Consider the following 16470-nt stretch of genomic DNA (forward strand, 5'->3'; position numbering starts at 1 on the left):
TTTGATTGAATCGGAATGCCTTGATAAAGAAAACAAACCCTTTTTCGGGATGTTTGTAGTCAGTGCGGTTGGCTGCGGATCAGCTGTTTATGTTTGCAAGCTCCGCTATTTGACATATATTACCAATACTAATGCAATATTCAAATAAACGTTTAGGTTTATAACAAACACATGAGATGTACAGTACAGTGTTTGTCGCACTAACACAATAACGTTAGCCACTTTCGGTTCCGCCTTAATCATTTTTTTAAACTGTTGCTGATGTAAAGTTCGAAAACTGTAATGAAAATCCCTGTTCAAAATTTTTATTAAATACTAGCTGACCTAACAAACTTCGTATTGCCACCAATTAAACTGTGTTGTACATTAATCGTGAATCTCGGATGACCTCCATCACAATCTCGAGTTTTGCAAGTTTCTGGGGAGTTCATGGGTGTTTTAATATATAAATTTTCCTCACAATAAAGTAGAAAACAACTCCCCCCATTGCTTATGCTTAGCCTGATAAAATAAAGCGAATAGCATTTAAATATTCACCATCATTACAAACCATTTCACCGAATACCATTTTGCGGAACACCAATTCTCGGTTGACCATAACGCGGAATATAGAGTTTCGCAGAATATCTCTTCGCGAAAAACCTTACGCGCGATGTACCATTTTGCGGAAAATCTTTTCGTAGGAAGTACTATTTCGCCGTGGCTGACCATGCTAAAGCCGCTTATCCGTACCATTTTGGAGGCGATATACGCATTGAAGAATAATCTTGAGCGATACACTTATATAAGTATTTCAATACGATAAGATCCGATTAAGCGCGACAAGCTGCACACAGCTATACGACTTTGTGCTGAATATCATATGTTTGTCAGCATTATAAACGATAGAATATCACCTTGTGCGCACTTTATTATTAAGCATTATTTACGAATCCGAGTTTGTTAAGAGATATTTACGATAATTCACGTCACGTACATTACCTAAAAATAAAAAATAAGAAAACTTATCCAATTTAATTCTACTATGTGTATTTTATTCAATGACAGATACGTATTTCGCCTACGACTTGCAGGCTTCCTCAGTGTCTGTTTTAGTTCGAAAACAGACACTGAGGAAGCCTGCAAGTCGTAGGCGAAATACGTATCTGTCATTGAATAAAATACACATAGTAGAATTAAATTGGATAAGTTTTCTTATTTTTTATTTTTAGGTTTCGTATTCTACTAAGACGCTCCAAAAACTTCAGTCAGTCACGTACATTGATATACGAGTTGATGCTGGGTTCTTCATGTTGTACAAGCGATGCATAAACTAGTTTGACTCTGTTCGACGTACTTCGCGGGTTTTTCTACAGTGTAACATTACTAGTTTGTGTTCCGGTGAATTGAACAAAAAGATTATGAATTCTAACAATAGGTTGTCGTTGATCACCTTACAATGTAACACGCGATACTGCATTCTATCCAGCACTCCAAAGCCCGTTCCTATTAGAACGCTAAAAGCTCTTCCAATTTAGAACGGATTTTGATGGTTCGCATACCATTCGATTCATAAAAGATGCAGCAATTGTATGGCTTTTTTGAAAAGATTGTTTTCCAATCGCTAAATAGTGAAAATTAACGAAAACTTTCAAGCTAAACTTTACCCATGATTTCCATGTGTTAGCCTTGCTTCCCAGGCACGGCCTACCATTACAAACACCAAACTCGTAGCTGGTGCTGCTGCTTCAAGACAAGGAAGCCAATTAAACGCGCTTACGCTGTTGTGTAGTCCCGCCGTGTTGAGATGTAAAGACTATTGAAATGACATAAAAACGAAAGCAGAGTCATTATCGCCATTCATTCGCTAATCCTCTTCCGAGCTGGTCACTAGAACTTTCTACTCTGATTTAAACTTGAAAAACTTCACTTCCGATCATATTTTTTGCTTGCTTCAAAGCACAGTAAAGTCTAGGTGCTACATTCCGACTTGGAAACTTGACCTTCTGTTCTTATACGACAAATCTCGCAGCGCAGGTGTAAGAGTAAGGACAATTTCCGGAATAGTGCTACAATCCTATTCGCTCTTACAGTCTCGCCCAGTCAAGATTCGAACGTGCGATGTCTGGCTTGTTAGGCCAGTGTCGTACTTCGAGGCCAATTGAGAGGCTAAGCCTTTTTGCTTACTACATAACGCTGCAAACAAGCGACGTATGCAGTCATGGACTGGCTAATGTGGATCAATTTTCATACGGCGTGGTACACTAATTACGTAACGCAAAAATTATAGTTTTTTGACCCCTTCCCTCCCCTATGTAACAAAAAGTAACGCTTGGCATAGCCCCTCTTTAAATTACGTAACGTTAACTAAACCTCCCCCCCCCTCCCCTATCATTGAATGAAAATCGCTCAATCCATTTAACTTTTTTTGGTTTTGCAAACCCAAGAAAAGCATCGATTTTACATTCTTATCAAAACTACACTGATCAGAATGTCAATTTTGAATTCTGATCAAACTATATGATTTAACACAAGCAGGTCTGAGTTCAAAACAGGAATTTTGATGAAAATGGATTTGATAAAGTAGAATCGAGGCTAAAATCATAGAGTTTCTCAGCTGAAACAGCAATTAGGCATCACCCCATGTTGCATGTTGGGTTAAACGGTTTTAAGCTGTTCAGATCTATTTAGCAAAATATAATTCCGCATTTTTTTAATTTGATAACTTTGTTACGTAACTCTTGTCAAGACTCCCCCTCCCCCCTTTGTAACAAAAAGTAACGCAAGCTGGACCTGCCCCCCTCCTCTCTGAACGTTACGTAATTTGTGCATGAAGCCTAACTTGCTGGTTGCAGCCACAGGAATGTATAGAATTAAATGGCATCTGACCGACAGGTTTGCTTTTTGATATTTGTCTGCAGATAAACGTACGTTAAATGTAGAATTTTTTAAATTTAGATGAAGCCTAACAACGGCTCTTATAAATGCCAATAACACATTATTTTGAAAACTTAAATTTTCTCCTACAATTTTGTTAAGAACTGGGCGCGTAAGGGAGATTTTTAATCTGAAATACTCCGATTCGTTTTTGGCATCACAAAATAGCTCACCTACCAAAAATACGATGCAATTCATTAAGCAATATTATTATTATTATGCTTTTTTCTCACTTTACGCTATCTACGCTACACATAGTTTAAGTTGGTGTAGAAAGTTTTGCTTTAATATTCAAAGTTTATATGCAAAAACCCGCCCTTACATAGTTCTACGCCAACTACGCGGTCGTGTCTGGAACACAACCCTTTTGTTTTTTTCAGCATGTTTTTAAAAATCCTGAAGTAACAATGTGCCCGCACCAAACTATATAGTTGCAACAAACTGACCCAAGAGTTTATTTTAATCCCTACTATTATGCGACTCTGTAATATGAAACTGTGGAAAGGCAGCAATAAACCGAAATAATAAAAATTAACATAGAACACATGTGTTCGATCGCACGCTTGGAGAACCAATAAATTTGAACTCTCAGAAAAGTGAAGGAGTGCGTGAGGGCTAATATGCGCTTAAAATTTCTGAACAATTAACTTTTCAGAGAGTTAACTTTTCCGAAAGGTCCACTGTATGTACTTATATTGTGATATTATCACATGATAACAACACATCATAATTAATTAAAATATACAAAAATCTAGATACTATTAAAGAACTAAATTGTTTGTCCATAGCAAGTGAATCGTTTGTTTGAGAAACCCCACAAGTCTACTCGACACTATTGTTGGAAAACAACAAAAAACTGATTTTCTCAAAATTTTGAATCAATCCTTATATTTTTTGGTATGAGGTTCTATGATAATATCTAAAATACATTATGTAGACTTATCTTTTGATCAAAATAATAATTCTAGCTGAAATTACAAGGCTTTAAAGTTGACGGATATTTGGGGTTTCTCAAACAAACGAGAAATTGACGGTGCACTTAAGTAGTTTTAGGCCGTTGTGATCTTTCCATGCTCATAGTATGTAATTTGCTACCATATATCACTGAGGATGTTAAAAAAAGTACGTACCGCTAAGAAGAAGAAGAAGAAGAGGGGACGGGCGCTAAATATTATTTATTAAAAATTTTGAAGTAAAATAATACCAGGTTTAGAAAAACATTGTACTTTTTTAATCGAAATTTTTATCATGGTTTGCATTTACTTATTCTATACCTATAAAGAAGGATTTCTGTCTGTCTGTCCTGTGTTCCTTATAGAATCAAAAACCACTGAACCAATCGGCGTGAAAATTTGCATGTAGAGGTTTTTGGGGCCAGGAAAGGTTTTAGTGATGGTTAGAGACCCCTCCCCCCACTAAGAGGGGGGGCTCCCATACAAATGAAACACAAATTTCTGCATAACTCGAGAACTAATCAAGCAAATAGAACCAAATTTGGCATGTGGGTGTTTTCGGTGACAAGAATTTATTCTAGGGTAATTTGAGACCCCTCCCCTCTTTATAAGGGGAATTATAACTCCTCTCCCCTTTAAGAGGGGGGGTTTCCATACAAATTTCCTCATAACTCGAGAACTAATCAAGCAAATGGAACCAAATTTGGCATGTGAAGGTTTTCGAGGGCAAGAAAATTTTCTATGTTGAATTAGGACCCCTCCTCACTTTAAGAGGGGGGGGCTCCTGTACAAATGAAATACCAATTTCCTCATAACTCGAGAACTAATCAAGCAAATGGAACCAAATTTGGCATGTGTGTGTTTTTGAAGACAAAATTTTTTTCTATGATGAATTGGGACCCCTCCCCACTTTAAGAGGGGGGGGGCTCCTATACAAACGAAATACAAATTTCCTTATAACTCGAGAGCTAATCCAGCAAATGGAACCAAATTTGGCATGTAGGTGTTTTTGGAGGCAAGAATGTTTTCTATGATGAATAAGAACCTTTCCCCACTTTAGGAGGGGGGGCTCCTATACAAATGAAATACAAATTTCCTTATAACTCGAGAACTAATCAAGCAAATAGAACCAAATTTGGCATGTGGGTGTTTTCGGTGACAAGAATTTATTCTATGGTAAATTGAGACCCCTCCCTCTTTATAAGGGGAATTGTAACTCCTCTCCCCTTTAAGAGGGGGGGCTTCCATACAAATTTCCTCATAACTCGAGAACTAATCAAGCAAATGGAACCAACTTTGGCATGTGAAGGTTTTCGAGGGCAAGAAAATTTTCTACGGTGAATTAGGACCCCTCCCCACTCTAAGAGGGGGGGCTCCTGTACAAATGAAATACAAATTTCCTCCTAACTCGAGAACTAATCAAGCAAATAGAACAACATTTGGCATGTGGGTGTTTTTTTTTTGGTGACAAGAATTTATTCTATGGTGAATTGAGACCCCTCCCCTCTTTATAAGAGGAATTATAACTCCTCTCCCCTTTAAAAGGGGGACTTCCATACAAATTTCCTCATAACTCGAAAACTAATCAAGCAAATGCAACCAAATTTGGCATGTGAAGGTTTTCGAGAGCAAGAAAATTTTCTATGGTGAATTAGGACCCCTCCCCACTTTAAGAGGAGATGCTCCTGTACAAATGAAATACAAATTTCCTCATAACTCGAGAACTAATCAAGCGAATTGAACCAAATTTGGCATGTGTGTGTTTTTGGAGACAATTTTTTTTTCAATGATGAATTGGGACCCCTCCCCACTTTAGGAGGGGGGGTCCTATACAAACGAAATACAAATTTCCTCATAACTCGTGAACTAATCCAGCAAATGGAACCAAATTTGGCGTGTAGGTGTTTTTGGAGGCAAGAATTTTTTCTGTGATGAATTAGGACCTCTTCCCACATTAGGAGGGGGGGCTCCAATACAAATGAAATACAAATTTCCCCATAACTCGAGAACTAATCAAGCAAATGGAACCATATTTGGCATGTGGGTGTTTTTGGAGGCAACCATTTTTCCCATGATGAATTAGGACTTCTTACCTTTTTAGGAGGGGGGGGGGCTCCCATTCAAACGAAATACAAATTTGCTCATAACTTTAGAACTAATCAAGCAAATGGAACCAAATTTGGCATGTGAGAGTTTTAGATGGCAGAATTTTTTTTCTGTGGTGTATTACGACCCCTTTCCCTTTTAAGAGGGTGGGCTCCCATACAAATGAAATACAAATTTCCTTATAATTTGAGTACTAATCAAGCAAATGGAACCAAATTTAGCATGTAGGAGATTTTTGAGTCTTGAATTTATTTTATGATAGTTAGAGACCTCTCACCCCTGTGGTAGGGGGATATGGACTCTCATACAAATAAAACAGAAATTTTTGCGAAACTCAAAAACTAATCCAACTCGAGAAATTCGAGACTCTTCCATAAAACATTAATCAATAACAAGACCACAAAAACTATCTATAGTAACACTAGATCATTCAGGACGAGCCGGTCGCGAGTGTTGCCGGTGACCCGCCGTCGGAAGCGCCGCCCACTGGGGGGCTTGCAAAACTCGAGAAGTGACAAAGATCATCCGAGATTCATGATTTATGTACAACACAGGTTAATTTGTGGCAATACGAAGTTTGTCGGGTCAGCTAGTTAAAAAATAAAAGGTAAATGGAATAACGGCGGTTTTTGTATTGTACAAATGGACCAGAGTAACACGAATTCACATCGAATAGAATACCTTGATACTTTGCCAGTAGTAATTAAAGATGTTATAACCAGAAAATAAATATTTTAAATCTTGGATAACAACCATATTATGATTATGGAACAGAATCTGCGAATAAGGGTCTGTTATCAAATTACATCATACCAAAAGGAAAGGGAGATACGTGAACAGCACCTTAAATACTTCGATCGGATAAACTATTGATTTTACAGTTACTCGGAATTACTCACATTAGGAAAAGCAACGAGTTAACAAAAAAGATAAATAGAAGATTAAACCTTTTAATTATATATTGTGCTATTATTAACATTGTATAGTAAATGGTGAGTTACTGCTTTTGTGAGAAACGCATGGTTAGTTTAGTCTATCGATTTCTGGAACGAGATTGCTACAGTTTTTACTGTATCTAGATTATAAGAACGGTTTATTTACGTTTATCTTGTCGACCAACTAATCCAAGCTTATCTGCATTTGCAATCAGCTCTAACTTTTTCAACTAAAACATCCTTCTCTTTTCGATTTTATACGCCGTTCTTTTACTTTTAATAATTTCGCCTTGTATTTTGTAGTCCGCCGAACACTATGTTTCTTCTTCTTGACTGTGTCGAAGTCGTAATTTTTTGATTTCGAAAACATTTTTCTACTATTGAATTGTGTTGCGAATACTGCTTACAACATTGCACGTAAATATTGAATGATAATTTTGTACCTATCGCAGCGACGCTCTAGGTGATTATCGGAAGCACGGATATTTGGGGTTTCTCAAACAAACGGATATTTGCAACACCAATTAAAAGGGGTTCGTGGAACTAACTTTGTCTGGAATTTTGAGGGAAGTCAATTTTCATAAAAATGGCGTTTGTGGGGTTTCTCAAACAAACGATTCATAGTAGTTTGACTAGGTTTGACGTGTGCCTTTCTTGCTTTCTACAGATGAGTTCAACTTAATGGACCTAACAACGGATTATACACTACATATTAGCTTGATGTTGGTTGTTAAATGTTAAAATGTCTAGGTAGCTGAAAGTTGTGAAGTTATCTGCATTTAAAAAACACAGCCCATTTTTCTGCTCTCCTATTTCATTCATTTCAAAATAGATTTCATATAGAAAACTTGTCCACCTCTACCTATACCTCGTACCCTCCGTACCTCTACCGTACCTGCTCCTATGCCACTGTGGAGGTTGAGGGGGATCATCATGACCATCATCACGATAGCAAAATTTTACTTATGAGCAGTCTGAATACCTGGCGCTAACTTATGATAAAAAACAATCACTTTCAATATTGAAAACACACATGCAATGTGTAATAAATACAGTTATGTACGAGATGATCTAGTATTTGTGTTTGATTTCTCAGTTTCGAAAAAATAATTTTGACGCACATTCCTGGGTTTAGTACATTACAGTTACACAGATTTCCTGGCGTTGAAATACTATGCAAAACAAATTTTCAAATAAAAGTCGTTGCAATTATTCAACGTTATCGAAAATTAAATTATATTTTTTCCCAAAATGATATTGAACTCTATTTCTTTCACTACCAAGCACAAATCACATTACCTAAATCATAAACGAATTATGAGATTTTAGCTCACTGAAACACCCTACAACGATCCTAATCTACCTACATAGTTTCTTTCTTTTTTTCTTCCGACAGACATCAGGTCTGTTTATGCTGATCCTGCCATGTACGTTTGTCATTGGCCTTCATCCGTGTTTGCCCCTTTTCTCTGCGTTCTCTTGGAAACTACGAATGATTACAATGGACGATCGTCACTATCTCCGGCAGGTCTTATTGGGACTTTAACGCCTCGCTATCAGTCCTCAAGAGTGCCCGAGCGACTAGAAAAGCATGAACTGCATATAGCATTTCCTTTCCCACCTTTCGGCTGTTTGCGTTGGGCAGTGTATCATGTGGCTGTTGGCCACACGACACGCTTTGCTCAATGGTTAGCACTTTTGCTTACCCGACGACTGTATGATTCACAAGTATCATGTACAGTCCATTTGTATGTTAATGTAAATGCGGAACCGAATCTTACTTCCAGAAGCAGCAGTAACGAATCAAATTCTGTGACGTGATTATTCGTCTATGACGTGCCCCTATGACCCGGAACATAAATTTACAACACCATTTTCTAGTTGTGATGCGTAGAACTAACGGTTAGTTTTTATAATCTTTGAGCACATTTCGGATGTCACAATGTTGAAAGCACCGCTTCCAAACCCCACCGTTAAATTTATCACTCGATACCGTACTGTTCTACAACTATTTTACTAAATAACTATTTCGAAAAATCCTATCTAAACTAACTAGATTAGGGTAAACGAACTACACGCTGGCCAAACGTTCGTTTCAACCTTGATTTTCGATTGAACCTTAAATTCTTTTACTGGTGTGCATTCTAGTTGAGTTGCTAACGTTTTTCGTTGTAAACAAAACCAATTTGAACTAGCTTTCTGGAAACTGGAGTGGAGTGAGCATACGCGAGAGCGCAAACGAGAGTCGAAAGATGGCTCAGCTCGCAGCATGCAATTATGGTTTGTGGTTGTAAAGTGGGGTTTTCCACCGGCATTAGGATTTTATGCGCGTAAAAATCCCCTAGCGTTTGCATTTTTCCTTTGAAAAAGTCAAATACTGAAGCTAAAAATCATTTAAAATTCGTTAGATATAATTAAATTGGAAAAAAAGCTTTCAAAATATGCTCAAAAATGTCTGAATTGTTTGATTCTGAGCCAGCGATCCAGCATGCCGGATGCCGGTACGAGTAAACATAAGCGCATCATAAATGGATTTAGGTAGAAGAGATTGACAATAACCAAAAGAGAGAGGGCGAGAGTACGGTAGAGAATATCTCTCTCGTTTACCTCTCGGTCTCGTAGTATAAAAGGCCCAGTGCCGAAGAAGACCGTCATCAGAATCCTCTTGGTAGTACAGGGTAACGGTGTTCTAGTGCATTTCCAGTTTTAACGAAGTCCATAGTTGGCAATAATAGTGAAATACAATTTTAAATAGAAAGTGTCGGTCGTGCAAGTGACAATAACTCGCAGTTTGTTTAAATTTGTGTTTGGAAGAATAAAATACACAGTTTTATGGTGACAAAATAGAAGTTTAACCGAACTTTTAATCAGCTACATTTTACTTCTATTTGCCGGAAAAATTCGAGAATTTCACTAAAGGTAAGATATCGTGCTCAAATGTTCAACAAGCCAGGGTATTCTACGAAACGGTCAGTGATTCATCCAAAAATTGCAGTACAGCTGATAGAAATGGCCGATTTTGCTCGTTCTTACGTTTCAATTGCGGAACAAAAGATTAAATTTTTTGGTACCAATCCAGCCCGAACTGGCTTCTGCCTGCCTGAAATAAAAAGCAGAGAAACCCACGAAAACAAAAAAAAAGCAAAATAAGTTTTTTTCCTATGGCTGATAGCTCTCTAGCTCTACCCGTGTCGTGATAACCGCTTGTCTAGCCGTCTCGGCTCGGTAGCACACCAAAATTGCCATTTACGATTGTGACCCGTGTGAATTGTGACATTGATGCCAGTTTCGTTGTTAAAAGTTAAATTTTAACTACTTGCCTTGCTTGTCTTATATTTTAAATCCATTCATTCAAGTTAACCACGAGTCAGCTTTGCTTATAAAATTATATTTTTCTAACAACTTGAATTTTGAAAACTTGTGGACTGTAAAAATAATTCTAAGGTTTAGATCAAAACTATGAATTATTTAAAAATGTTTCAAGTAATTGGATGAAATCGCTGTTTGGGCAAATTTACAAACTTTTCGGTTTATTTTACGTGAATTTGGGAATTTACGCGTATTTTCACCCGATGTTCGGAGATTCCCAAGTTAAAATTTTACAATTTGCGAGGTTTTTCGACTTTCGAAATTTACGTGTTTTTACGCGGAACGTTTTCGCGCAAAACTGATTAGTGACTTATAATGAATATTAGTGTCACTGTAATAAAACAGTATACATACCGTTTTATTCATTTATTAAATATACAAATTATGCGATTTTTTGCAAGTTATACTTGCAGAAAGTCGTCGTCAGTTTAAGAACAAAATCATTGCGTTCTACTGTCACTTTAAAGGTAGCGTTTATGTACGTTATTTTCAGAGATCAAAATTAACAATATTTTTCGATACAGGATGTCAAGTAAACTTGCTTATGCAATTCTTGAATCATTTGCTGGAAGCCTAATTCAAAACTCCAAAATTATAATTCAGTCTTCAGCTGGGCATCAAATGATGGTCAGCGAGCAATTTAGAAAAATATCCACTTTATTTATTTATGAGTAGAACACTAGTCTAACAAGCCAGTCACCGTATGATCGACTCCCAACTGGTCGTAAGAGTCAATAGGATCGTAGCACTAGCACTAGCCCGCAATTGTCCTGTGCTCTAACAGACCTAGCCTAGTTCTATGCTTCACGAGACTCGCGCTTTAAAGTAAAAACAGTAGCCATTTGTTTTAAAAAAGTTTTTCTCGTTTTCCATAAGAAATTCATCCAAATATAAGTTCCAATTTAATTTATAAAATGAAAAATCCTTGGAAAAATCAGTAAAAATAAAATAGCCGCCACCGATTATCTGGCAACTCTGCTTTTGCGGCTGTCTCATTTCTACCTCTGACGAAAGCACATAACCCTCCGACGGGTAGCATTGTAAAAACCTCCCAGTTTACGACTTTACGGAGTCTACGTTGAGTTAGAAAAAAGCCAAGCAAAAAATTACCTATAAACGGTTTTTCATTTTTCACATCCAATACTCCACTTAGATACTACTATTGAAAATACATATCAACAAATCATGTAAATTGTTATTTAACAGTTAAACAGTTTTTTAATAGATTTTAACATAGACTCTCCTAAAAGCAAGGACCATCTAAGGACGGTCTTATCCGTCAGAGGGTTAAGTTTGCTTATTTGCTCTATATGCTACGTTTACACATGGCAACTAGCTAGCAATCGCTCGCTGAAATTAATCAGCAGCCGACATCGTTCGTTCGTTCGTTCGTTCGTTCAGGATCGGCGGGACGATTGGGACATGTGACGAAACGATCGTACAACCGAATGTAGTGCAAAATTTTAGCAGGAGAACAAAACGCGAGCATTGAACTGAACTTATACACGTGCTTTGTAGACTCATCTATAGAGGAAACCTCCATTGAACATGATAAGATTGAATAAAGAGAATCACTCAAAGGGCGGTCAAGCTGGTTTATCAAGCCGTCAGCGCCTTTTGGGGTGATTGATATTATGTATTATGTAGACAGCATGACGTAGCCGCTCGTAGGTACATGGCAATAGTCGAAATGTGAGTAAACATTGAAACTGAAATTTGTGGCGAAGTTATTTCCAAGGTTATTTCCTTAAATCGTGTGGGACATTGCGTCGCAAAACTCTTGTATTTTCGTTGCGTTAGCTTCAATATTATAAGTTTACCATTCTGATTCAAACTTCGAACACTTGAAGCTACCCAATACCTACACTACCCATAAATGGAAGTCAGTCACACATGCAAAAACGTGCAATTGCGAAAAACGCAGTTGAACCGCTATTATTTTTTTAATTTTGTGTCGATTTTGGATTTTGGAAATCAAAATATTCATAATATCACTTGAATGTACATGACAGAATACTTTTATACAAGCAATTAGTTTACAAATGACTTAAAATTTGTTCCAAAACTTACAAAAACTACCGAAGTTACTGATATGCGTTTATTTGTGCTTGAATAAGTAAGCATAAGTGCGTAATAGTCACAGCATGCTTTGATCCATTTGCGTTGCCGACAATCCTGCCAGGGGGTTTGGATTGAAATAAAATTCATTATTTAGGAACTTGAATAGTATTTATTTAAACTTTTCTTTGAACCGTTTTGACTTAAATCTCTTACTAGAGTTAAATCCTTTTATTTGATATTTGGAGTTTAGAGTGGGATGGCATGGTGGGATTTGGTTCAACTCAGAAACTGATCGCTTTCCACGCTTTAAAAACGTGTCAGGGTGTGACCATTGTGGTCCTGAACACTTTTCATGACGACAAATGAACTAGTTTTGCAATTCCGAGTACTTTGAGTCATGTTGCATATCAAAAAAACATCAGAGCACTTGACAAAATAATTGAATAATGATTATCTCATGTGCCTCAGAGGCCAATCATGGTCGCTTTGAGTGTTATGTTATCAGCCTTGATAAAGCAATCTATCACCTATCGTTGACTAACAACCGTTTATTTTACAGGACATAATTCAAGGTCAGTTAGCCCTTTTTCCGGGCTCTGACCATAGCTGCAAGCTTGATATCGGACTAATCAACTTCAACGGTGAACCTCCCTGGTGACAGGAGCTATAGCTAAAAACCACGCCGGCAGGCTGCCTCGTAAGTACCCGCCGCAATTTGCCAACGTCCCAATCGTCTAACGCTGCCAATATTTTACTTTCAGTTTCTGTTTATTGAACTATTTGAAACAACCTACTATTGTGACCTTTGCACTCCGTTCTGGACCAGCTGACGATTTTTGGACTTCAGTGAAACGACGATAGCATTCCAATCTTTTTATATCTTGATTTACCTAGTTGTAACTACAAAACCTTAAGCACCATGAAATTTTTCGAGCGCGAGAACGAACGCATTCAAATCGTCGATGGCGTGGTTAACGTGCCATCGTTGGTTAACGAACTGACTGGACAACTGTCCAACGAGGAACCATTCTACGTGATGGACATCGGCAACATCGTTCGCAAGCATCAAAATTGGATCGAGAAGATGCCCCGAGTGGTACCGCACTATGCCGTCAAGTGTAACGATAATGACGTCGTTTGTGCCACTCTAGCCGCACTCGGAGCTAGCTTCGATTGCGCGTCTAAGGGGGAGATTGCCAAGATCCTCAATCTGGGCGTCAGCCCAGATCGCATTATTTTCGCGAACCCAATGAAACCGGCGTCGCACTTGCGCTACGCCGACGCCAACAACGTCAAGTGTATGACGTTCGATAGCGACGTGGAACTGCATAAGATCAGAAAGATCTGTCCGGATGCCAAACTTGTACTGCGTATCCGCTGTGAAGCGGAGAAGGCTCTGTGCCCGCTCGGTAAGAAATTTGGCTGCGATCCGGTGGAAGAAGCTCCACGTCTGATCAAAATTGCACGCAGTCTCAACCTGGATTTGGTAGGCATTAGTTTCCACGTGGGCTCTGGATGCGCCGATTTTCCGATCTACTACAAAGCAATTTCTTTTGCACGCGATCTATTTGATTATGCTCAAGCTCAGGGATATGAAATGACGTTGCTGGATATTGGCGGAGGATTTCCTGGTGAAAAAGGGAGCTCAATTGATGAAGTTGCAACGATTGTCAATACTGCTCTGGAACAATTTTTCCCGGATAAATCAGTTCGTGTAATTTCCGAACCCGGTCGTTATTACGTTTCATCCGCCTTTACCCTCGTTACCTCTATCCAGTCAAAACGACTTTGCTTGAACGCAAAAACGGGAGCAGTTGATCGTATGATGTACTATCTAAACGACGGAGTATACGCGTCCTTCAACTGCATCCTGTATGACCATCAGACACCGAAACCTGTACTACTTGGCCAAAAGAGCGGCAAAAAATACGATACCACAATCTGGGGACCAACATGCGATGCATTGGACCAGCTGATAGAGACCATTCAGCTTCCCGAACTGGAGATCGACGATTGGATGGTTTTTGAAAACATGGGAGCTTACACCATTCCGGTGGCGAGCCCATTTAACGGTTTTCCACTACCTAAAATCTACTGCTACATCAGCAAGGACACATGGTTAGTTCATATGCCTATTATGTAAATCAAGTTGTTTGGTTATTTCGAAATCCTAACACCCTCTTATTTGCTTTTATTTTCAGGCTAATGCTCAACGACTTATGCCCGATAGCCGAAGACAACTTCTGCAACTCGGTCGGTAGCGAGCTCGTGGTTAGCTACGAGAACGTTATCTGTGCCTAAGGACAACGGATTAACCTCTGCCCGAAACAAAACTTATTTTTTTGTTTTAAATTACCGTTTATTTTACTCTCATCGAAAAACAAACGTGCACGTATCCATCATCAATACAAATTAGTGTATTTCAAATAATTCAATAAACAAAGAGGCAGCCTGTTACTGTCCTCCATTATTAGGTAATAAAGTATTATTATATGTATTTAAATCTGAAGCAAGTGTTTTTATTACCACCAGTTTTTTTCCACATCCCGACTAAACTAACCCTGGTCGACCATTTTCTGTACCTTCTTGTACAACAACTCCATACGGCCTTGCATAACCGGCTGTCCCTTGCGGGTTTTGGCAGTCATCAGTTTATGTCGACGGTCCTTCTCATTGCGATGCTTCTGTCGATCTTGCTCTTGTTCCTGCTGTTCAAATCGCTTCAAAGCACGACCCTGCGCCTCCAGCCGTTCCGGTGCCAAACAGTAGTCCAATTTGGCTGGTTTGACTGTAAACAGTGAGTCTAGATTCTGTGTAGTTCGCTGTTGCTGCTGATGCTGCTGCTGATGCTGGTGCTGCTGCGGTTTCTGTTGATGTGTATTAAAACGCCCGCCATGAGGTTTCGGTTTATTCCACTTGCCAGCCCGCTGGTTACTATCGTTGCGATTTTGTCCAAATGACGGTCTATTATTATTATTGACTTGATGCTTTCCACCGTATCCACCTGCTTGACGACCTGGCGGCTGTGCAGATCGGTCATTACCGCCCGACGGATTTGTCGAATTTTTGCCACCTTTACGGAAGAAATTATTTCCCTTGGGTTTATTTTTAAACTTACTGCCCGCTTGGTTATGTTTCGGACCGAAGTTCCGCTGCTTTCCCGGACTAGTTTTCATGATCGATCCAAATTATCAGCCGGCACGCACAGACTGCAAATATTATCCTGAAAAACTGCAAATAGGTAAATAATCGTCGATTATTATTCTACCTGCCGGCTGCTGCTGTTAGCTGTTACTGATATGCAGAGATGCCATATTTTCTAAAAAAATATCTGCAACTGCTCGAAAACCGAAAAAATCGAGCAGTTTTCCGGCTACTCGAATTTTCTGGTTTGAAAATAATCTGCGAAAATCTGCACACTTTTTTAGGAAGTCTGTGAAAGTTTAAAGAGCTTCGAACAAAAATCTGCAACAAAACAATAAAAGTCATAAAAACTGCAAATATCTGCAAATTTATAATGATCTGCAAGACCGTTCCAAAAATCTGGAATTTGCAGACAAATCTGCAAATCTGGTATCCCTGCTGATATGAAAGATGAAACCAGAGATGCCATATTTTCTAAAAAAATGTCTGCAACTGCTCGAAAACCGAAAAAATCGAGCAGTTTTCCGGCTACTCGAATTTTCTGGTTTAAAAATAATTTGCGAAAATCTGCACACTTTTTTAGGAAGTCTGTGAAAGTTTAAAGAGCTTCGAACAAAAATCTGCACCAAAACAATAAAAGTCAGAAAAACTGCAAATATCTGCAAATTTGTAATGATCTGCAAGACCGTTCCAAAAATCTGGAATTTGCAGACAAATCTGCAAGTCTGGTATCCCTGGATGAAACGAACCTGGATTTGACAGCTAACGTTAAAATAAAGAGCACTTACCCCACTTACCCGGTTTACCATCAGGACCTGAGGATCAGGACTTATCGCAAGGGGTTTCCAGTAAGGCGTATAAGTGCGTAGTAATCAGAGATTACTTTTGTAATCATTTACGAATTAAATAGGTAATCAATGGTAATCTGTAGAGTAGTTCAAGGTTAGTCAAGACTAACTAACCTTGGAGTAATCAATGATAATCTT

The 16470-nt window shown here is 38.5% G+C and overlaps 2 protein-coding genes across 2 annotated transcripts; one reads left to right on the forward strand and one right to left on the reverse strand.

Annotated features, from left to right (window-relative positions):
• The first annotated feature begins 9592 nt into the window (after nt 1-9592).
• LOC128734059 (ornithine decarboxylase-like) lies at nt 9593-14843 on the forward strand. Its single transcript, XM_053828047.1, has 4 exons — nt 9593-9829; nt 12900-13037; nt 13102-14458; nt 14542-14843. The coding sequence occupies exons 3-4, from the start codon at nt 13260-13262 to the stop codon at nt 14639-14641; spliced, it is 1299 nt and encodes a 432-aa protein (XP_053684022.1). The 5' UTR covers nt 9593-9829; nt 12900-13037; nt 13102-13259; the 3' UTR covers nt 14642-14843.
• LOC128734060 (GATA zinc finger domain-containing protein 10-like) lies at nt 14691-15617 on the reverse strand. Its single transcript, XM_053828048.1, has one exon. The coding sequence runs from the start codon at nt 15514-15516 to the stop codon at nt 14896-14898; it is 621 nt and encodes a 206-aa protein (XP_053684023.1). The 5' UTR covers nt 15517-15617; the 3' UTR covers nt 14691-14895.
• Between the last annotated feature and the right edge of the window lie 853 nt (nt 15618-16470).

Source organism: Sabethes cyaneus, chromosome 2 (genome assembly GCF_943734655.1).
Source record: "Sabethes cyaneus chromosome 2, idSabCyanKW18_F2, whole genome shotgun sequence".
In the NCBI taxonomy this organism is placed as follows: Eukaryota; Metazoa; Arthropoda; class Insecta; order Diptera; family Culicidae; genus Sabethes; species Sabethes cyaneus.

What these genes read in the sequence shown, in the direction of transcription:
- LOC128734059 (XM_053828047.1), top strand. Translation starts at nt 13,260, where the DNA reads ATGAAATTTTTCGAGCGCGAGAACGAACGCATTCAAATCGTCGATGGC. An exon ending in TACATCAGCAAGGACACATG is followed by an intron (nt 14,459 to 14,541) that starts GTTAGTTCATAT and finishes TTTTATTTTCAG; the next exon opens with GCTAATGCTCAACGACTTAT.
- LOC128734060 (XM_053828048.1), bottom strand. Translation starts at nt 15,516, where the DNA reads ATGAAAACTAGTCCGGGAAAGCAGCGGAACTTCGGTCCGAAACATAAC.